A 23,296-nucleotide genomic window follows, 5' to 3' on the forward strand; every position below is an offset into this window, starting at 1 on the left:
GTCGATTCAATTACAAAATCTGTTGGATTTCCTATCACTGCCAATAGTTTCCCGTGGCGTTGTTTGTGGTCATCACTATTTACAATCTATAAAGGAAAGAATATCTCTTTCGATAGATACACTTGGTGTTCTTTTGGTCGTTTTGATTTAACACCTACATATTCCAATAGATTTCATGGGCGTGTTTTTGTTCGGTTTCTCGCCGTAAAAGATAAGATCTGAGGTGAAGTATGCATAAATAAGGTATACATACAACGTATTACCCAAACAACTTTAGTAGATTAGTCAATCATGGAATTCGAACTGTCGATGTTTATTAGTCGTGAGCTTTAGACAAGAAGAAGAAGACTGATTATCAGACTAAATAGAGTCCGTCAACTTTAAGTTGTCCCTTAGAACTAAAACTTAAGATCATAAGTGCCCATGAGAAATTATACGCAAAAGGTTGTATTTCCATTGTCTAATTTTCTGTAGAAAAAAGCGCTTATATTACAAATTTCTTGTAATCAGCGGTAAGCCCTTCCGACATGCATTTCACATACACCGAAATGGTTTTAGAATCGTACAAGTAAATTTTATATGGACTAGAACGGCGGCTATAAACAACATTGTAAAAATACACAAAAGGAAAAAATTCCAGTAAATATTAAAACTTGTTTTTTGTTTACTTAATTCTATTTTTTTTTCTTTTTTTTTTGTGAAATTTAAAGCTGAACCACATTTCATAAGAGTTATAAGCAAATTGTATTAACGCGATATTAAAAGATCATAACTTGAAAAAAAATTTTTTTTTTTGTATGAACTATGAAATTTGTTAAAAAAAATAAAAACAAATACGCTCATGCATATATATATATATATGTATTCCGATAATATTTACGATTTTTGTTTTAACCCAAAAAAAAAAAAAAAAATGATAAAAAGAAAAAAAAAAAAAGAATGAAATTTAACCACAAAATTTTTTGGTTATACTAAAAGCGAGATTTATCGAAACCATCACACACCTTCACATGCACAAAAACTTTCAAAGCAATGCAGAGCATACGGTGAAGGGTAAAAATCGCAAACAAAATAAAAAAAGAAAAAAAATCACTTTAAAAAACTAATCGTTTTTGTGGATTTTATGCGGTTTTTTGACGTTCGATTTGTGGTGTCTAGCCGAGAGGGTTGTTATGCATATATACGTATTTAAAAAAAAATAATAATAATTTTTTTTTGTTTGTCAAAATTTTAAAATAAAAAGATTTAATTAGATGCATTTGTAGCAATTAATGTTAATGTAAAATGTTTTTTGGAAAGAATATTTTTTTATATACAAAAAAAAAAAAAAAAAAAAAAAAAAACCTGAAGAAGAAATCATTTTATTTCCTTTTACATGCATACAAATAAACTTGAACACTAATACTTACTCTGACAATTGCCGATGGGTGGCATACGAAATCCTGATAAAGGATCCGTTGAAAAATGAAACGGTCGTTGCCCAAAAGCAAAATGAAATTGTTGTTGTTGTCCTAAAATTGATAACACTATGTTTTCAGTGCTTTTTTAATTTTCTGCTCTTAACTAAAAGGATGATATGATTATGTTTGCTTCAAATGAATAGATATTTATGAGAATATATATATATATATATATTATATTTAAGAGTGCGCTTGTGTTTATGTATGTATATATATATATATATATATATATATGCCTGTGTGTGTTTGTATGTGTGTGCAGTATATATAAATGTATATATAGATGCGCGCCGATAACAGTGTATGGATATTATTGCTGAGTTGTATGATTAAACGAAAAAAATGAAAAAAAAGTCTTTCTTAACATTTCGTGGTCAAATATTTGGCTGCAACATCCTGATATATACATATAGAGGTTGCTTTGTAATGGCTTCCTGATTTCTGTTACAATTTTTTTGTGATATATTTTTATGTCTTCAGTTTGCAAACTTTACTCTTTAATCATCGAATAGCATTTCTATGCTTTCTACACTATTTTCATTTTATCTAAACTTTTTATTAAAGCTCCTGTTCGTCTAACAAGTTGCTTATGACAAGCGATAAAGGAACGTTTTAAACGGTTTGTGTACATTCCCGTGCTAATGCAAGCATTAAGATGGTTATTCCGGTCCTATGCTAAAATTTTGCTCATCCTAATCATTCTTGATAATTACTGGCGATACGATGAACTTTAAGACACAATTCAACAACGATTTTCAATCAATACTTAAGAGGCCACATAACATGCGAAAGAATCAAAGTCTTGAAAACGAAGCTCAGTTGGTGGTGTGCTTAAGGAAGATCTCTGTGTTACCAATGCACGCTTTATTTAGTAGAATGCCATTGAACTGCGATTGTGTAAAGTGTAGATGTTAAAATCGTTCTCGATTATCTGGAGTTATTCTTAAACTTTATGCTCTAGTTAGGGTATTTAGCTAAAGATTCAATGACCATTAGAAAAGCCTCTATAAAACCATGCATTAGGTTAACGAAAAAAAAATAAACACTAAATAATAATGAAAAGAATCTCAGAGAACATTACATTAAACAGATTTATTAGTGGGTAACTATTTCACATAATTTGACACCCGGTGATCTTAAATATCGTAAACATTCATAAATACAGGCCCACACACAACAGGAATGCAGACGAAAGGCAGATGAACGGCTAGAACGGACGTACTTGTACAGACGCGGACACTACAGCTTACTGTTGCACCCGAGTTGCGACAAAGTGGAGGAGGACGCTTAGCAGGCAATATTTCGCTGTAAAAGGTTCGTGCGAGGACAGCCCTAAAGCAGTCCGGGAAGTATACTAAATGATGTGATTGGCATCGGGGATATTTGGAGGGTTGTAGATGGGTTCGTTTCAAGGATGCTCCTTGAAAAGCGACATTTAGAAAAGCTGCGAATGGAGACAGGAAGTAGTGGAATTCAGGAGAAGAATTCACTAAGGGCATTAATGATGAAATCATTAATCTTTAGAATTTCTTTCTTTTCTAGCTAGCGTTGTTGTTTTACTCACGATTGCCAAGTCGATGTTCGCAAGTTCGAATCTAGACCTATGTTCGCTTGCTAGTAATTTAAGTGTAAAATCGTTCTGAATTTTGCCGTTGCATCTGGGCGATCTTCTGATCGATGTCTTTCTCTAAAATTTCACAAGTCCAGGCCTGAGCCTAAGAGGATCAGCTCGTGTGTTGCTACTTACTTTTATTGTTCTATACAAGAGAATAGTTTTACAGTTTCTTGGCCAAGAAATAAATACGAAAGAGCATAACAGCCACAGTTCATTCAATTTCAAAATGTTATTTTTTCGATAGATAAGCTTACAGTTCCGAGCTGAAAGTTTCATTAATGAAATTTTCGTTTCAAGTTGAAAAAGAGGCAAAATCGCATTAAAGAGTACGTGGACTATTAGTAAAACATGCCCATAAATATAATACTATGACCAAAAAGTAGGAACGATATTTAAATTAGATTGCACGATTATATCAAACATAGGAAACATATTTTTTTCCAAGTTAACCGCACCGCGACAGATATCTGTGTAAATTTTGCAGCTGTTCTTGGTCTTTCATAATACAGAAGATAGTTTATTCGATTTTCATAATATGAGCGCGGAGATGATTTCTGACTATCAATCGGTCATGAAACGCATTATTACAAGAGAGATAAAATATGGATCTACGCACCCGACCCCGAAACAATCGAACCAATATCGTGCAACATGCGGGCCAAGATCGAAAAAACCGCGCTAAAGTCGCTCGAAAATCAAGGAGACAGCGACAAGTCTAATAGTTTTCTTTGATTATCGTAGAGTTGTGCACGATGACGTCGAGCCAAGCTATTAATAAGTGATATTATTTGAGTTTGATTTTAATTACTTTGAAGACGACGAAATAGATTTTCAATAATAATAATAAGATTGAAAAAAGAGAAGAAGAAAATTAAATTGGTTGCACACATTGTTGGAAACAGTATATAAGTCAGTTCATACTATTGGGTGATTCGGAAAGAAATTTCACTTTTTCAAGTCAAAACAAAAATCGATTTCATTGCAGTGATCTTTCGACTTGTCATTCGGCGATTTGTTTCAATTAATGCCGTTATTTTGCCTTTAACAAGTCGTACTGACCTTTCACAATGTAATGCAAAACCGCCAGGGTTGATACTGATGTTCTATCCATTCACTGCTTTCATATGCATTCAATAAAATTTCTTCTTGGTTGAGGTTAATTTTTCCCTTTATGCGAGTAAAAGAAGCAATAAACACCGAAAATCCTACTTTTAATTTTCCATACTTGGTAAGGCATCAAACTAAAACTTTTACGGGGAGTCAGATGTTACGACTTCAGTTATCAAACATATGAAGACAGCCTTAAGTGTCGATTTGACTGTCAAAAAATTGCAATTAAATCCACTGTTGGGAATAGCCTGCACGCAGGCTAGTATTGAAAATGCGCAGACTCGGTCGAAGGACACGCCTACGGTACGATATAAACTCTCTTTTTAAAAAGGAATACCGAAATCGCCTTTATGTTCATTATCATCATAAATTATAGCATATTCCATAGGCGATGTTGTAGGATCTGTACAAAAATTTCAAAAAATTGACCACGCCTACCCAATATTATGGTGTATTAAAGCTTGATTTTTTTTCGCTATACCTCTATAAGGTGCAGAAATAAGCCTCAAAAACCCCAATAAACCATAAAAATCCGTCCGTCCATCTGTCTGCCTGCGCAACTCAGTAGTATTCTATTGAATATATCACCAATAAATCTGCCGATGTATTTGCAAGTAGCACATATTTCTCCAAGGACACGCCTACAACGCCCACACGCCTATGCGACGAAAACTTTAATATCGAAAATAGAAAAAGTTGGCCGCGCCCACTCCATGTTACAGAGCATGAAAATTTATTTCTTTTACTTATTTTGTCTCTTCTAGGGTAAGGATGATGGGTGTAAAAGATTCGGTCACGATTGAATATATGTACATGTACATTCTTAATTGTTTCTTTTGTTTGTTCGTTTTGCGATATTATATTCAATTTTCATAAACTTGTTGACAATCAAGTGCAATGTTTTGTTGAAAACTTGAAAATATCGATCGCTGAGCTTGGCATTGCACTAAACATTTTGAAAACTTAGTTTGTAAGAAGAACGTATACATATTTAATCCGCATCTTAAACCGCATCCAAATGTTTCTAAATGTTTCACTGACTGCGTGCACTAAACTACAATAAAAATGTGTCCTTTTTACACTCACTTAAATGCTTCATTAAAATATAATAACCCTTTGTCTGACAATGTAAACTTTTCTCATTTTTTTTTTTGTTATTTTTTTTTTTCTATGTTTCGCAAAAGAAAGGCACAACAAATAACTACTACTACTACTGCTACTACTACTACTACTACTACTGCTACTACAACTACTACTACTACTATTATTGCTGCTACTAGTACTAGCGCTACTACAACTAATGCTGCGGCTGCTGCTGCTGCTGCTGCTGCCGCTACTGTGAAAGAAAACTTTTAAATGAAAGCGAGCGTATGGAAAATTGTAATGAAATGAGAAAACAGAAGAAGATGAGAAATTAAATATAAAGTAGATATATATGTTTGTTTGTGTGTGTGTATGTGCGTATGCATATACACGTATATACAAATGTTATAAATCATTTTGTGGATTGTGTGAAAGTAAAGAATGGAAAGTTGAGTTAAATGAAAATCCTGTTACATTTTGTTGTTTTATTTATATGCATGCTAAAGAAAGGATTGGAGACTGACAAACGCACACATACACACATATATATATATATATACATACATATATACATACATCACACACACACACACACACACACACACACACACAAACACGCACGCATGCACGCACGCACGCATATACGGATACTTAGCAAAGCAAGCAAACACGGAGACAGATAGATAAACGCATACACGTATACACGTACAGAGAGAGAGAGAGAGAGAGAGAGAGAGAGAGTATTTAACATATGCAAAGTAAAATATTTGCATGCTTATAAATATTTAGTAAAAATGGACTTTTGTTATCCTTCTGCATCTGTATACATGAATGTATATCGAAATAGATGTGTGCGTTTGTGTGCTTACGAAATAACAGTTTAACTCTCCGTTCGTCTGTTCACGTTTTTAACTGAAAGCCATTTTGGTTTTAATGAATATTCTTAAAAGATGAATTGTTTTGTAAAACAGCATACGGAACGCATATAACAAACAGTAAAAGTAACTCAAAGCCTGAACACTGAGAAACGGTGTCGAAATATTTTGTTATCTTGTGCAACTAATGAATTGTGTGTGATTGTTGTCACTGCATACAGAAACTCTTCCATTGTGGATGATAATATTGTAAGCACTTTCGCTTTGTGTAAATTAAATCTTATTGTGGAATAATGAAAAGCACACGTTTCTATGAAATTTATGGGTTTGTTAGTGTTATAGATTTTTCAGAGGTGTATGTATGTATGTACGTCTGTTTTATATATTGTGTGTAAGTGTTTTTTTTTTATTAATGAAAAACAAAAAAAAAATAAATAAAAAAGAAGAACAAGAGAAGAGAAGTGCAAAAAAAAAAATAAAAGAAGAAGAACAAAACCAAAGCAAAAATCTTTTCGTTTTTTTGTTTTTTTTTTTGTTTTTCTCTTTTTCGTAGAATACTTACTAGTCTTGGAGCGTGGCTCACGGGGACCATCGACCGTTACTTTAATGGCCTTATTGTAGGTGGCTATGTGAGGCGGATTGGTTGATACGGTGATTGTCAATGTAAAACTTTTCCCTAAAAATATAGAAAACAAAAAACGTTTAGTTAAGAGTTTTACGTCGTCTCATTTTGAAAAGTTAAGGCCAGAGTTTCAAATAAAACCCATATACATATATAATTTGCATAATAGGTTAGTGCAGCATCGTAGTATGACGATGACAAGCAGCTATTAATTCCGCAAACAAAAACCGACAAATCAATTTGTTTTCATGTTTGTCTGTTTATTTAACGATTTGTCAAGAAATTTCACTTAAGGCCTACTATTCATATCACCAATAAAAGCTTACGCGCATTCACAAGCATAAATATACCAATATACCAATATACCAATATACTAATATACCATATATAGCGTATGTATCATTATTGCCTATAGGCATAACATTTTAAGATTACGGGTTTTTGACAAATGCTTCCTGCAGATCCCTTAATACGAAATCCCTTTTTCATACATTTCCATCCGCAAACCCCTGCATATGTGTAGCTATGGTGCACTTGTAAACACAGCCAAATAGCACATATACACATCTTATTGTGATGACGTGGATGAGTGGGCGGATAGAAATTGTCATAAATCAATGTATATATATGCGTAGCATTTATTGTAGATATGCATGCTTGGGCAGGCAGAGGTGTGAACATGAATTGTTTGCATATATGTATAAAAGCCAGTTATTAATAAAATCACTGCCTCCGCCGTATACACAGTATTTATTGAAAGTGATTTCATTTGTATGTATATATTTATGTCTCCCCTCAACCTTTGTTCTTTCTTTCTTTTTTTTTTTTTATCGGTTTCTTAGCTCTAAGATTAAACGGGCTTTCGTAGGCTTACAACCACAAATCCCTTAGTTTTCAAAGCGACTTCACCTAAAGATAGTAGTCTTTGAGTAATCAAATTTCATTCGTTGCTCAGTTTCATGCGATGAATACGGCAAAGCTTATCAATGCTTATGACTTTCGATTCATTTCACTCCATATTGATTGATTTTCTAACTCATTGAACTTCATTGAAAACTGAGACTAAACGGTAACCATCCATCGAACATATTAAGCAATCTCTTGCCATTGGCAATGGTAAGCAGGTTTCTCCCTACTTTTTTCATTTTTCTCAATGATCGATTGGTCAGCTTTAGTTTATACATAAAATTTGTAATGTGTGACGATAGCGGTGCTGTTGTTTGGAAATTTCAAAATCATCGGCAAACTTTTTTATCAATATCGATTTGGATTTGGAAATCTTAAGCGAAACTGCATTCACTTTTTGCTGAGTTTCTTTAAAATACATCACTCAATAAGTCCTCTGTATGACACATATATGGCAACAGCCTTGCCACACTCATATAATTTCTGGATAGTACCAATCTTCATTTCATGATATTCCGACTATGGGTTTACAATTGATTGCAAATGGTCTAGTCACGCTACTCTTGTGGCCGTTTTGGACGACTTTCGCCAGTTCCTGTTCGGGTGTACTATGATATCTTCTGATTACGTATATTTATGTATATATATATATATTTTTTTTTCTATTATATATACTTCAGTAGCCGCTGAGGGGATGCCTTTTCACCAAGTGAATATGGTGATAGTTAGGACACATTAGAAAGAAGCGATTGTTAATGTTAGAAGTCCACAAAAAGAACACCCTACGTTTTCATACACTCTGTTCTATTGTTGATAAACGAAAGTAGCTTAAGATTTCCAATCAAGAAGCGAAAATGTGAAAATATAAAATTCACCTGGAAAATATTTAATCGAAAATGATTCCAATGAGTTCAATTGCTAAGTACATATCAATATATGATATACGTAAGTTTGTTGAAAAAGTTCCGATCTGAACATGAAACTGACAGTACTTGTACTTGAAAGTTGATGAATACGCTCGTAAATGAGTTAGTAAAAATACTTAGCGAATTTTCAGTTATTTTGGGTACGCAGTTTGACAATCATTTGAGAAACATTTAAGTGTGTGGGTGATTTTGTGGAAATGCATAAATTGAACGTTTGTTTTCGAAGAGCCGAACGCCTATACAAATTAAGAACGTGTTGAATGCTTTGCACGGGGAAGAGAGCTGAACTAAATTGTCTCAAGACAAGTTCGGCGATGACGATGAACATTTGGAACGACCACAGGCTATAATCACTTACGACAACATCAGTCAAGTTCACCAAATTATGCTAAGGTATTGTCGAATTAAAGTTAAAGAAATAGCACAAGTTATGAATGTGTCCCGTCATATATTAACCGTGCAGAAGGACGCAAAGTTAATTCTTATTGGACCTAAGACATATTCAAATGCAAAAGTTCAAAGATCTTCTGGAGCAGACGAAACCCGAGCGCTCCAACACAATTGCGAAACACAAATACGCTCAGAGCAATTGACTGTGAAGCAAGAGTCCTGCTCAGAAAAGATTATTTCAAAGGCTTAGAGGCTTACATCACAGAAAGCTGAGATTGCTAACAAGTTCACTATACGTTGTTATCTTATAAAACATAATTAGTTCCGTAGCTCTCTTTGCATTCTTCTCCAGAATATTTAAAATAGAATAATATGCAGTACGGTAAAGATCATTCAACTCTCTAGACAACGATATACAGGGAACGTCGGTTTGTAAGCGAATAAATCTGATATCGCACGAGGACCAACGTCTGAGCTTTGTTAACCCGAAACAACCGGTCAGTTGGACGCGTTCAAGCGCGTTTTTGTGTGCACTTCTCTCGTTCAACTGCTTAAATATTCTTATTACTAAATTTCAAGAGTAAAATAAATTTCATCATGTAACGTATATTAGAATACAACATGTTATGATTCTGCGATCCGCATCCACAAATGTTTCCTCACAGATAGTTACACAACCTGACATGATCAAACGACAACATCTAGAGCAATTCGAGGGTGTTCACTTTTTACAGTTAATTCGAAAAAGGAAAACTCGCTAATTTTAGTTGAATACAAAGACTTTTTTTTCCGTGACTTTTCTTGCATCGCCCTAATTTCGGTAGGGTAATGCGGTAATCAGGTACACTTGAAGCCGAGTTTGTTGCTCTGAATTATGTTGCCAAGGCGTAATCGTCATTGCAAAGCAAGCACCAATGACGTGTGCAGACGTCGCCTACCGAAAGACTGGACAATAAATTTTGCTTTTAGAAAACGAAAAATGGTTTCTCGTAAAATATACACCGAAACGGAAAAATGTAATGCAACACTCGATTACGCGATTGCAGTGTTATTGCATATTAAAAAAATATCTGTTAAGAACCTTTCAAACTTACATAAGTAGGTATATAGAATGTAAGATTTATTCGTATCAGGGATCGAACCACGGATGTGCTTACATATTTGCTGGATATCGCAAAGACTAAACCATACGGTAACCAATTAGGCGAATAGCGAATTGTTACTCTCCCTATGATTGAAAGCTGACTTCAAAAGGTTTCCGTTATGGCACAAACATGATCGAATATAATTGAGGTAAAATATTAAAAAAAAAAAAGTTGAAGAAACGCCATGAAATTTTGTGATTTGTGTGTGTGTGAAGAACAACAATAATTATAATTTTGAGATAATAAATTAATTAAATTTGGTGAAAAGGGTTTTTTTTTAAATGCAAGAGCTTTAAAATCTTTATGAAACCACAAGTCTTCTTAAAGTAGTCCACAGAAAATATTATGCAATTACGAATTAATTATGCTCTAATTGATTTTTATGTATATGTGGTATCTTTGTGTGCACACATTCATCCCGACTTGAATTGACTTGAATTGATTTAATATTGTTTCTTCAATTTATTTAAGCATGTCTGTCCGTCGTGATATCCATTCCGCATGCTGCAGCGCATGTTCATTATATTCATTAATTAAGCTCTGCCCATTTTCCATTAGTTACATAGTTACATATGCGTAGCTTTACATGGTCTTAGCAATGAGACAACTCGTGATCTGATTGCTTACCAATAAATTGAGACTACGGTTCTACCAATTTTTTAACACTATAGGAATAATACTTCATCCCATACGATATGCGTGTCATTCACTGTAAACAATATCCGCAATGCTATTTAGTATCAGTATAATATAGACTATGTTGCGCTGATGTGTAATATTGCGCCAACAAAAAATTAATGTTTAATGGAACTACGCAGCTTACCGCGCGTTCTCACTCAATCATCCTGAAACGAATCCAATAAATCTCGATGGGATATACTAAGCTTGTGCAGCTCAGAATGATTTGTGATAGACCCATGTAAACTTGTCTGTCCGTCTGTCAATCTTGTATTCTTGGTGGCAAATTAAAAAAAAAAATGTAATGAGGCGTTAAAGTGTCTTTGCATAAAGATGAATGCTCTTACAAAAAACGATTCGTATCGGACCACATTTCCCATCATTTCTTATAAAACAAATAAGTGAAGTGCTTTCGCGTATTTAAACATAGGCCGGAGCCTGTTGGCCGTTTTCTTACTTTTTACTTCTAACTTTCGTATTTAATCGTTTTGATGTGCTTAAGACTTCAGTATCACACACGAATCGAGAAGATACGGGTTTTATAAGGTCTTCGTTGCGTATGATAGATTTTTAGAGTATAATAAATCTCGTATGCTTTCCTTCGCTATCAGTGAGCTGTAATTACATAATTGTCAATGAATTGAAAGCTGCAGCAGCTTCAGATCTCAAACCTTGACCCTGAAGATCTTGACATGGAACTAATTTCGATCTATTAACATAATTAACATATCCCTAATACGCGAAGAGTTTAAATCCTTAAGAGTATATGAGCCATGAGTTTGAACTTGAATTTGAGTGAGAGAATGATTTCAGCATATTTTCGGAAATGAAATACTATTCTTATGCATAATTACTCTTATCTTTCGCTTTAATATTTGATTATTGATAATAGCATTTCTTTAATACAATAACAAAATTTTACGAAAATTTCTTTTTATAAGGAATTCAAAAAAAAAATAAAATTAAAAAATAAAAAGAGGAATTTCAGATAAATGAATAAAAAGTAAATTATTTAAAAAATTCAATTGCTTTGCAAATATTTACTAATTAAAACACAAATACAGTCTTTGTAGGTATAATTAACCTTTTCTGTAGGAAAAGAAAAGAAAAAAAAAAAAAAAAAAAAAAACGCAAAATCTCTTTTGCAAACTGAAACGAGAAAAGATTTTGCAATTAAAAGTAATTCTTTGAATAAATGAAAACAATAAACACGTCTTTGCTACAATGGTTAACGTTTACATATGCTCACACACACACACACACACACACGCCCATGCAAATTATTTATATAAAGGAAAAGAAAGTATACTTGGTTTTACTTTATTTACTATTAGAGACGTACTCACACTTCTCTCCAAAAAAGAGCATCGGTTCTATTAAAAGCAAACACCTACCTACCTACCTATCCTCACAAACGTCTTATACATCCATATACCACTTCAAAAAATGACAAAAAAAAAAAAAAAGGAGAAGTAAATAAATAAATAAGAAAAACCTTTTTTTTACTTTTGTCAACTTAAGAATATCGTTGCCTTATTCTTCTTCTTCTTCTTCGTCCTCGTCATCGTCATCGTCTTCGTCTTCTTCCTTGAATGTTCATCATATGTGTTATATCAGTGTATGCGGCGTCTATAAAATTTGTATGGCATGCATGCTAATGATTAACAAGCAACGCTTGGCGAAATAGGAACAAAAGCCGAGTATTTGATTTTCTGAAATACTTCCATGGTAATGCTTTCTTTAATTATCTTTTTCAACTAAAAATGAAAAAAAAAAAATTCACGCAAAATAGATGATGTAACATACTTGTCTGCGCCATGCACGCAAGTTAATTAAATGTAATTTTCAAGGCATTTAAAAATGATTTATTTTCCTCTGGCAAACAACGAAAACAAAATTTCAGATAAACTTTATGTTAAAAAATGAAAAGAAAGCCGAAAATCTTCAAAAAAAAAAAAAAATAAAAAATAAATAAATAAAAAAGAAAAAAAAATTGAAGCAAAAGAATTACATTCGCTTTAAAACGATTCTAAGATACCCGTCACCTATGCATTCATATAAATGGTATAACCCTTTGATATGATTTTTCGATTTTTTTTTTTCTTTTTATTTCTTCTAATTATGACTCAAATATCTCGTAAATTATCTTAATCCGATTATTACAAAATCTTTTAATATTTTCTTTTCTTTTTTTTTTTTTTTTCAATATTTCATTTTCTATATAGATGATGTAAGAAAAAAATTGCTGTTTATATAGTAAACAGTCAAGATTGTTATCCCTTCATTTATCACATCAGGCACATTTAACAGAATTATTAGATGAAACTTGGAAAAAACTTGAATAAGATCAATAAACGTGAAATGATGCGTCAATAATATGAGTTGTATGACACGATTTTCTGTATCATCCTGGTTGTCTGTATCATCATTGTACCGGTCCATCGATATGTATGCTTTTATATTATTGCGAATAATCAGTTTTTTAAGTTTATTAGACAATATTTTAACATTTACTTCAGAAATGAGTCGAGTGCATAGCGAGAAAGAGAGAGATATCAGACGCGTTACAAATGCTTCGATAAATTAACATACCGTCGTCGAAACGAGTAAGAAAAAAAAAAAAAAGAAAAGAAAGATAAACTTATAAATCTTATTTACCCATCAGAATGTTTAACCGCCAAATAAATATTTATGTTAACCTGAGTTCCTTAAATACTTTTCTTTTCGTCTTTTTTTTTCTTTTTTTTTTTTTTATTTTATTCTACAAGCAAAAAGAGATTCCCAAGCTTTTCTTATATAATAGTGAGTGTGCATGTATGTATGTATGTATGTATGTATGTATGTATGTATATTACTGTAGATGTAAATGTTTTATTTCATACATTTTCTTTATGAACTTTTCTTCCTTGCAAGGATATCAAACATTTTCCGGTTGGCCTTTTTTAACGCCTTATCTTAACCTTCTATTCGTGCTAAGGGCGTATTTTTTCTTTTGATTGTCTTGGATATTTCTTTCTTTTTTTTTTTTTTTTTTGTTTTGCTTGTATTCTTTTTGCCTTTTTTTCACTGTTTTAGTCCTTCTTTTCATTTCTATACAAACTTATGCTTGTTTGCTGACGTTGCTGTTGTTGTTATTGCTTTTGTCGTATAACCGTAACTTTGGCCACAATCAAGTTAACCATTTGGAAAATACTTTGGTTTGGTGGATAAGTTGTTTTATTCTACTTACATATATGTATGTGTGTATATTTACGTATTACATATGTACATAGGAGACTTTATTAGTATTTGGATTTACTAAGTACCAATCAAACCGAAGGGATTACATGAAAACGTTGAGTGATTAAGCTTCGCTTAATCAGGATTTTGTTAAGCTCTGAAGGGAACTGGGCAGGTATTGCATAGAAGAACTAGTAACGAGGTTATAATATATAAAGACTACATTTGAATTACGATTGGTGTGTATAGTGAGTGCTCGGTATAATAACGCTCGGTAACACTTGCCGATCGGACATACATCTGCCAGGCTACGGTTATTCTCTATTTTTCTGTATCCACATATATTTCGAACCATCACCGTGCTATCTCCTGAATGCTTAAAATATTTTAGCGGTTGAGAATCAATGGATATGAAATAGACACGAGTTACCCAAAAGAACGGAATTAGTTCGTATACAAGATCTGACATTTTGGGAGTGTTGAGGCCCATTAAACGACGGGCGGCCATTCTGTCTCGAGTGCTTCATATGTAACCAGTAGGTGAACGGGATCATTGGTCCTAGTCCTCATGGCGAAACTGGCAAAGCCATCTAACTCTAAGGGGCGAATATCTGGCCAAGGCGCGCTTTCTAAGCATGTTTTCTGTTCTTCTGTCTACATTGCTACTTTTTGCATGGGCTTGCATGAGAGAGAGAGAGAGAGAGAGAGAGAGAGAGAGCGACCAATTAAGTCTATGCAAAGTAGCGATTACTTATTCGCTGTCTTTTGTATTCCGTTCGATATGTCATTAGACTTAATACTCAGAGAGACCAATAAATGTCTTCATTGGTTTGCGAGCACTAACGAATTCAGAATCCATCTGAGGCTACGTAAACTTTTTTCACTTCTTACTGTTTACAATTATCGCGATTATGGAAAAATAAAAACATATTTCCGCCTATTTGTATGTAGAAGTAAAGAAGCAAGGAAGTCTAACACATCGAACAGGATGTTAAAGTTAGTGGGAATGTAGCCACTACTTTGCTGAGACTTAAATAAGAAAAGAGTAAATAAATCGCCAAAATTTTTCCGCGCAATACTTTTCACGAATTTTGCTTTATAGGTTCCGTAAGTATTTGAGAAGTATTTACGTAGGAAGAGAAGTGATATTTGAATTTGCTTAATGGCCACTCATTAAGAACACTCATCCATACAAGAAAGCTAGGTGGACGGAAATTCTTAATTAGTTAAGGATTATAATATATTTACCTTTGTGTGTCTTCACGCTCCACACACAACCGTGCTATGCACCTATGATCCTATGACAGGTGTAGTATGCTTCGATGTGAAATTAACAATAATATCATCGTGAGTTGTGGTTATAGGAGAAAGAGATCTTGTATAATATGTGCTTTTTGTTACTTAACCAGTTACACAGAGACGCGACGATGGCTATTAAAGTACTATGAATTGAGAGGAGCGAGAAAAGAGGGAGCAGCGTTTTTATGCACTCGTTTTGAAAGTGTTGACGTCAACGAAACGGTGTACATAAAATGTTTTGAGCGAAAGGAAACATGCGACTTTCCCGCTTATCCTCAAAGCGTATTGACATCGCATGCTGCTTATAAATAATATTTGTCTGATACGTATCGTTTCACTTTTAGTAGTCTCGATTAAGCTATTAAATCATTTGACTTGTAATAATAATTCCAACTAATATTATATATGCGAGATAAAGGTAGAGTTTATTTTTGTTTTTATTGATCACATATCTAAAAGTGAAGATTCGTTCTAAACATTTACGATATTGTCGTGAAGAATACAAATCTTAACCACAAAGTCTTATTGCATATCTTTTCAGTGCTTTCACTGTTTGCTGTTTTAAATTGAAAATGTATTCAATACCTTATCTCGTATAGAATATAAATTATTTTAATTAATTATTTCAAATAAATTTTTATAAATTAATATTTCAACCATTCTTTTTCAATCACTATGTTTTTCTCTCCTTTTTTTTCGATTTATCTATTAGAGAAATTGCTTCTCAATTTTTAACATGAATTGAATGCGGTATGACCGCAAAACCTCAAGCCTCAATAGAGGCCACAGTGTGTCATCAACACGAATTCAATCGCTACCGTTTAATTGTAAACACCCGTTCGAACGCAAAAAAAAAAGAAAAAAAAAGGAAAAAAAAACGGATCTCATACATCTATGAAACAATCAAATGCGCCAACAACATCGGGAACATGAAAAAATTTAACTATCTCCATGCAAATGCATGTCATATGACAAGGCATATCCATGAGGCCATACAATACGATATAGTATTGCCTCGTCTACGTATACACGATACAATAGTCATTCAAACACAGAAATTATCAAATAAATGTCACTATACACAGAAGTTTTGTCTTTTTTTTTCACTTTTTTTTATTTTTTTTTTTTTAAACGTATGCATATCTTCTGATGATATTGTTGTTGCTTTTGTCAAAGTCAACCAGATGATGTTTCATAGCAGTACTCGAATTTGAATGGCATCTATGTAGAGGTGATGTTTTGTTGTTGTTTGGGGTAAAACTAAATTTTTATCTATTGTTCATTCAGCGAATTGCTGCCAAAAGTTCAGAATTCTATTTTTTTTTTTTTTTTTTTTATAAATGTTTTTTGTTTTTTTTTTTTTTTTTTTTTTTTTTGTTAATTTTTTTGTTGCTTCGTTTTCTCCTATAGCGTAAAAACCGCATCAATGCGTTCTCTCAAATAAAGCAATTTTTTCGTTGTGTTGTTGCAGAGGTTTACGTCGATTTGCCGGCGCATTCATTCTACATAATACCGGTGTTGTTTTGGGCGCAAATGAAATGCTTTGTACTTTATTTGTGTTACACAGGCATTTATTTGTTGCCTTTGGGTGATAGCGGTGTTAATGGTCGTAGCACTAATACTACTAGTAGCAATCGCCGTAGTAGTAGTAGTAGTAGTAATAATAATAATAGTAGTAGTACGAGCAATTGTAGTAGTAATAGTAGTAGTAGTAGTAGGAGGAGTAGTAGTAGCAGTACTAGTAGTACCCTTATGTCCATTTATACCATGTGTGCATTAGCGCATAGTTTTAGGCAGTCGCTGAAATTTCAATTGTCGGCCATATATTTAGGCTGAAAACTATGTAAAGTATTGAAGGCATCAAATTTATTTGGAAGTTAAATAAAACTGATGTTTGTTTTACCAGTAGTCTTTCAACGGTATTCCATGAAACGAAGGTAATGCTAGGAAGCGGTCGTACAAAGAGACCTCTAACAATAATCAGTATGAAGGCCACAAACATTTTTGTACAGCATTTACTGTAAGACTTCTCTGTGTATGCGTTTTTTGGTTGTTTTTTCTTTCTTTCTTTCTTTTTTTTTTTTTGTTGCTTTTGTTTTTGCAAATTGCAAAGCGTTGTTGTAAAGTAATGGCTTTCCTTAAATTCAAACCAAACAGAATCATTACAGAAAAGGTAGTAATTTATCTGTACAGTGCAGAGTGAATGCTTTTTATATTTTGAGAAGAAAGTCTTCAAAGTGAGTAGACGCATGATTATTGTTTTTTTGTTTTTGTTTTTTTAGATAACTTTATGAAATTTCTTAAAATATTTAGATTTAGATTATCTTACGAGATCTTAGTGCGAAAAATCTTACAAACGCGAAAAAGTTCGACGAACTTGACTGCTGGCCACTCCCAAGCTTCGCAAGCAATCTTTCCAATAGAGAAGGAAAAAACAAAAATTCCACTTTATTGAACTTCGAACCTTAACTCCCCAAAACCCAAAATTAGTTTAGAAGATTTTCCGTTTACTGCTTAGTGTCGCAAGCAGGACTTGAAGCGTTAGACCATTTGCTGAACACTTGTTAGCGTTAGCCGTAAAGGCATCTTTAATTACTACTATCATTTTCTTATCCAAATCGAAGTAGAGCTTAATCTTATGCAAAGCGCTTATGGTACTGCTTACGCTCTTGTAAAAATCATCAGAGTGAAGCGTTTACAACATCATTTCTTGGAGATTTGAATAGATGTAGTTGTGTGTTGAAAAAAAAAAAAAAATATATATGGCAAAAGTCATGAGATCGTCAGGTTTTAGCATAGGAAACTTCCGCCCTACACAGAGGAAAAGTTTGCTTGCATTCCCAACCTGCCCAATGTTATAAGTAAACATATCGCTGCTTCCAACTAACACGAGATTTACTATTTATTTGTTCGAACATTGCTTCCGTGTCTTATGACGATACCCAAGATACCCAAGAGAGACACCCAAGAGAGAAATAGTGCGTCGGACTACGTATTATTTTGTTTAGATTAGTCCCGAATATTGAACAGAAAAACAAACGATAGAAGTATAGTTACACACATAACATACTCCGTTGAGTTTTGTAAAGGTGCGATGAAAAGCCTCACCTTACTTAACATAAGCTTGGTGGGTTATTAGCGTACGTAAAACGGAACAATTCTTCTAGAAACTTAATGCCGTGAATAAAATGAATCAATGAATAAAACTTTTGGAACAAGATCTACGCTAGAATGATAGAAGCGGTCTACAGTCGCTTAAGCTACCCGACCATCTGTTTGGTGTGTAGTCGTTCTTTAAAATAAAGTAAAGTACTACGGGTTTTATGCAGACCGTGATCTATCCGCAGACGAAGTAGAAATAGAAGTAGAAAACACTGTATCTGAACTTGTCAGGTTTTCTTCAACTCCGTGCAAAGTGACTTCGCTCCTAGTCAAGTATCTGTATATGTAATGTCTCGACGCGTATTACGAACCCTGCTGCGACCATCTCAAAAACGAAAACAATATAATGGGACGACATTAAATGGAAGTCATAATCTCCTTAATAGAACTAAACTTAATTAGCTTTTATCTTCTGCACTTTGTTAAGTGTCAACAAAATTATTATTGTTTGAATAGTTCCCCGTTAATATGCGCTCTAGAAACACTTGAGCAACTTTTTGTGTTTCATTGTTTTTGTAAAACAATCTCAACAACAATACAAAACACTTAACACTCCACAACTTGACATGAATTCGTTTGTATGCAGCAACAATTTCTGAATAAATACTTTTCGTCGTTGTTTTTTTTTTTCTTTTTTTTTTTAACCCAACGAATAACAATATTGTTACACGACATCGCTGCCCACCGCACTTTTTTAAGAGTTTTTTAGTTGTCCTTCTTCTTTTTTTTATTTTTCTCTTTTTTTTTTTTTTTTTATTCATTTCGGCTCGAGCCACAACAACTGAAACCATTAGTGTTTTTTAACAAAATAACACGCAGCAATTTACACTTTTTGTTGCTGTCTGTTTCTTTCCCTCCTCTTTTTTTTCACATTTTCACATTTATCCGTTGCTCCATTTGATCTTGAGGAATTAATGCAATTTTGTTGGCAACTTTTTCTGGCTATTGTTTCGGACAACTCAGAGTTATTGTGCTTATCACAAAAGTTCATTAAAAAAGTTATCCAACAGCATATAAATGAGAGACCGAGAAATGTTTCATTGAAAATGGCAAAAAGTTTCAAGTGTATATACATATATATATATATATATATATATATATATATAATAAAAAAACAAGAAAAAAGAGAGAAATACAATATTTCACGAAAAAAAAAATAAAAAATAAATAAATAAATTCGAGAAAAACAAACGTAATAAAGAAAAATACATATGAAGCAACAAAAATGTTTGCCTTACTACTTGAAATACCGTAAAAAACTCTTAAAGGCTTATTGAAGAGCCACTATATATATATATATATATATATATCTATATATATGATAAGACGTTGACATCGTTACCACAGGACGAGTTAATAAGAGATCATGTGTTGTGAGCAAAAATTTGAAAACATCGCTTTTATGGAGGAGTATTTCCTCTAAAAAATGAAGAGTGAAAGGCACAAACGCGGCAATTTTATATATTCTCAAAGGCTTACTATCGATTAAACCGCTCGATATTGAACCAAAGTTGAAGGAAATATTTCTAAACTAAGCTTATGAGCTTCTCAAAATTTACTTGGAAACCTTAATTGCTTCTTCTTCTTCTTCTTTTCAAATCCAGCAAATCTAAAAAGAAAATTCAATGAAAACACGAATATCTTTGTCTGAATTTTAATAAATATATATATATATATCGCTGGAGAAAAGTTAAACGATAATTTTAATAAATAATTTTGTCATTTTCGAAACAATGAAAAAATCCAGATTTGTTTTGCAGATTATCCTGAACCCTCTTGATACGAAAAAATTAAATTTAAAAACACCATTGAAATGAAAAGTTTTATGACTGCTTTTCTCTCTCGGAAGCAATTTGCCGATGGTTTACCACCTAAAACTATTCCTGATAATCCAAAGTTGAAGTTTTAAGAGATGGCTTAAAATAGCTTCAGATATCGGAAGGCAATGCCGTCACGATGTTGCATGAAAAGTTGAACTTGAGAAAGCGATTTTCCGAACGGCTTCAACATTTACTAACAGTGAAAGAAACGCATCGTATCAAGATTGTATGCGTCCTTCGCCATATTGTCGTCCGGAACCTGCGCCCCATCGAACATAACCTCTTTGAAAAGTATGCTGCAGGTAAAAAGATATGCACACCAAGTGAGAGGATCATTCCAGAGATGGAAACGTATTTTCAGGGACAGAAGTAATTTTATCGCCATATTGACGAATCAAGTTAAACTTTGCAAAAAAAAAAAAAAAAAAAAAAAAAAAAAAACGTTTTTTCTTTCCATCATGAAAATTATAATAGTTGATCAATTAGTTTTAATTCATTATATAGCTATAGCTAATATACAACATCACTAGGTAAAACGCGGAAAAAAACAACATTCTTAAATGTTTAACCAATAAAAACAAAAAAGCCAGATCTGATAAAAACTTTCTAAACATGGAAAAATTCTTTAGAAAGAGAGAAAGCCAGACAAAGCATTTTATGTAAATTATGATAATTGAAAGTGAAAAGAAAGAAAGAAATTTTCGTATTAGCAGTCCTAAGAATGAAGTCTTTTACTTATATAATTCACAGATTTTCTGCGGCTTTACTTACTTTCATCGCCATCATCGAGGGATGAGGACTATGCTCATTTTATAAAGAAACGTTTAAACCACCCAACCACCCAAGGATGCCTCAAAAATTCCCAGAAAGAACATATATATATTTCAGATCAGCACATACATCAAATTCTGAATCACGTCTATGTCCGTCGGACTGTCCGTCTATGTAATAACTGTAGTAAATACTTCCCTGGTTGAAAAAGTTAAGATATCGTCTGCACATTTTACAGAAACATTGGAAACTCAGGCACGCAGATTGATATTAAAAATGGTGTAAATCGTTCGAAGGCTAACCCTTCAATACAACGTAAACTGAACATACCTCTGTTTACTGGAAGGGAAAAAGGGAAATATTTTTTCACTCCTTACCTATAAGTGCAGCAGATAAACTTTTAAAACTAAGAGTAAGAATAATTCTACAGTAGACAGAATAAATAGGCCACGCCTATTCAATGTAACAGTGCATCAAATTTTCAATAATTTTTTTCAAAATCTTTATAACGCCTACAGGAATAATCTATCCGGAAAAATCCCATCTATCCGTCTGACCGTCTGCCAAACTGTGTAATATCCGTGGTAAACATTCCCATCTTTGTAAAAATGAAAATATCGCCTGAGAATTTGTAAACAAATTTGAAAATGCCCCAATGGCGGTCAAACGACACGCCCACAATGCAACAAAAATTGCAGAACACTTTTGGTTTCCATATTTTTTGCTCATTAATCACAAACCACAACCGATCGACGAGATATATTTTTACTTTTATTTTACAAAAATACAAAAATTTTAGCCACGCCCACAAAATAATAAAAAGTATGAAAATTTTCACAATAACACAACTTAATAGTAACAATGAAATAATGAAAGAATTCTTTGCTGCATTGTCGATCGGGTCTTATGTTGAAAAGTGGACGTGGATTCATTACGACATCGGAATAAATATATAAAAAATTTTTATATTTAATTGTAAGTTTACACTTTTTCAATTATCATTTAATGTAAAAGGTATTGATTGATTGATTGATGCCGAACTACTTTTAAATATAATATATAAGAAAATATTTTCCACGTACACTTACCTCGGCCGCTGCGTCCTACAAATCGGAGATCATTAAATTTTGCCACTTGATTTTTCATAACCGCCGTTGAGTTTCTTAGCTCTGCACAATAGTTTTCATCGTTACCCGCTCGTACCGTGACCATTGTACCGTCCATAATATCGCCAAGCGAGACGACCTTAAAAGCCACTGGTAACGTTTTATTTGAACGCCAATGCGGAGGCAAAACTGTGCAAACAAATAACGGACTGCTTGTGCGTATCAGTTCGCCGGGATGTTCGGTTAAAAAATCGCCCAGAGTGCGTTCAGCTAAAATATCTGATGTCATTTTAGTGTACGCCTCATTAAGCAGCTGAGCAGCTGTGGGTGGAGTATTCTGTTCATTATTATTATTATTATTATTATTATTATTACCGCCGTTTGAATTATTATTGTTGTTGGCGTTCGAATTCGATGAGCTATTATTTGAATTATTGTTGTTATTAGAGGATGCGGTATTGGCGGCATTGCCGCTACCATTTGTTGTCGTCGTAAGATGCATTTTGTGGTTGCTCGTATTGTTGCTTTTAATTTGTGGATGATTTGTTACCGTATACGGAAAACAGCCGTTCGGGCCTATCGTTACTTGTTTAAAGCGCACAATTTTTGCAAATTATTTTCTTGCAGATAATATCGAAAAAAATACGTATTACTTGATTCTCAGATAGATTTTTAAATTTTTTTCCGCTCTCTCTTTTCGGCCGAAGTAACTAATGAGCTCTGCAAGAGAAAAAACATGAAATAATGAATAACAATAGCAATAAATGTTTGGTATTTTAATTAATTTTATACAAATTTTTCAATTCAAAATTTCTTTCTTTCTTACGCCATTGCGCTATGAATAGGTCAATGAACAGGTACGAATCCGATGGTGACATTTGATAAAATTGATTTCAATATCTCAATTCGCAAAAACTCTGATCTTCTTCTCGTATTGCAAACAGTTTGCAAAGTTAAACGAATCTCTGCTATGCGTAGCGAATAGAGAATTGCTTAAGAATAAAATTAATTTTTCGCATTTTTTTCAATGCTCCTCACTAGCTTCGACATCTTCATATTGTTTATACTTCGGAACGATCATACGCAACCATGTAAAAGTTTAGTAATAC

General features: G+C 33.1%; 1 protein-coding gene across 2 annotated transcripts in view; it reads right to left on the reverse strand.

Moving 5' to 3' along the window:
* LOC119640567 (runt-related transcription factor 3) overlaps nt 1-22,810 on the reverse strand; it is a 35,313-nt gene extending 12,503 nt beyond the window's left edge. Inside the window, exons 1-3 of one of the 2 annotated variants that reach the window (XM_038038697.1) lie at nt 22,170-22,810; nt 6,706-6,819; nt 1,410-1,511 (exon numbers count right to left, since the gene is read on the reverse strand). In XM_038038697.1, the coding sequence (XP_037894625.1) occupies nt 1,410-1,511; nt 6,706-6,819; nt 22,170-22,689 (736 nt within the window). In that variant the 5' untranslated portion in view covers nt 22,690-22,810. Of the gene's footprint in view, nt 1-1,409; nt 1,527-6,705; nt 6,820-22,169 lie in introns of both variants that reach the window. The other variant, XM_038038687.1, reaches the window with a different exon arrangement.
* Between the last annotated feature and the right edge of the window lie 486 nt (nt 22,811-23,296).

This window comes from Glossina fuscipes, unplaced genomic scaffold, assembly GCF_014805625.2.
Source record: "Glossina fuscipes isolate IAEA_lab_2018 unplaced genomic scaffold, Yale_Gfus_2 0, whole genome shotgun sequence".
NCBI lineage: Eukaryota > Metazoa > Arthropoda > Insecta > Diptera > Glossinidae > Glossina > Glossina fuscipes.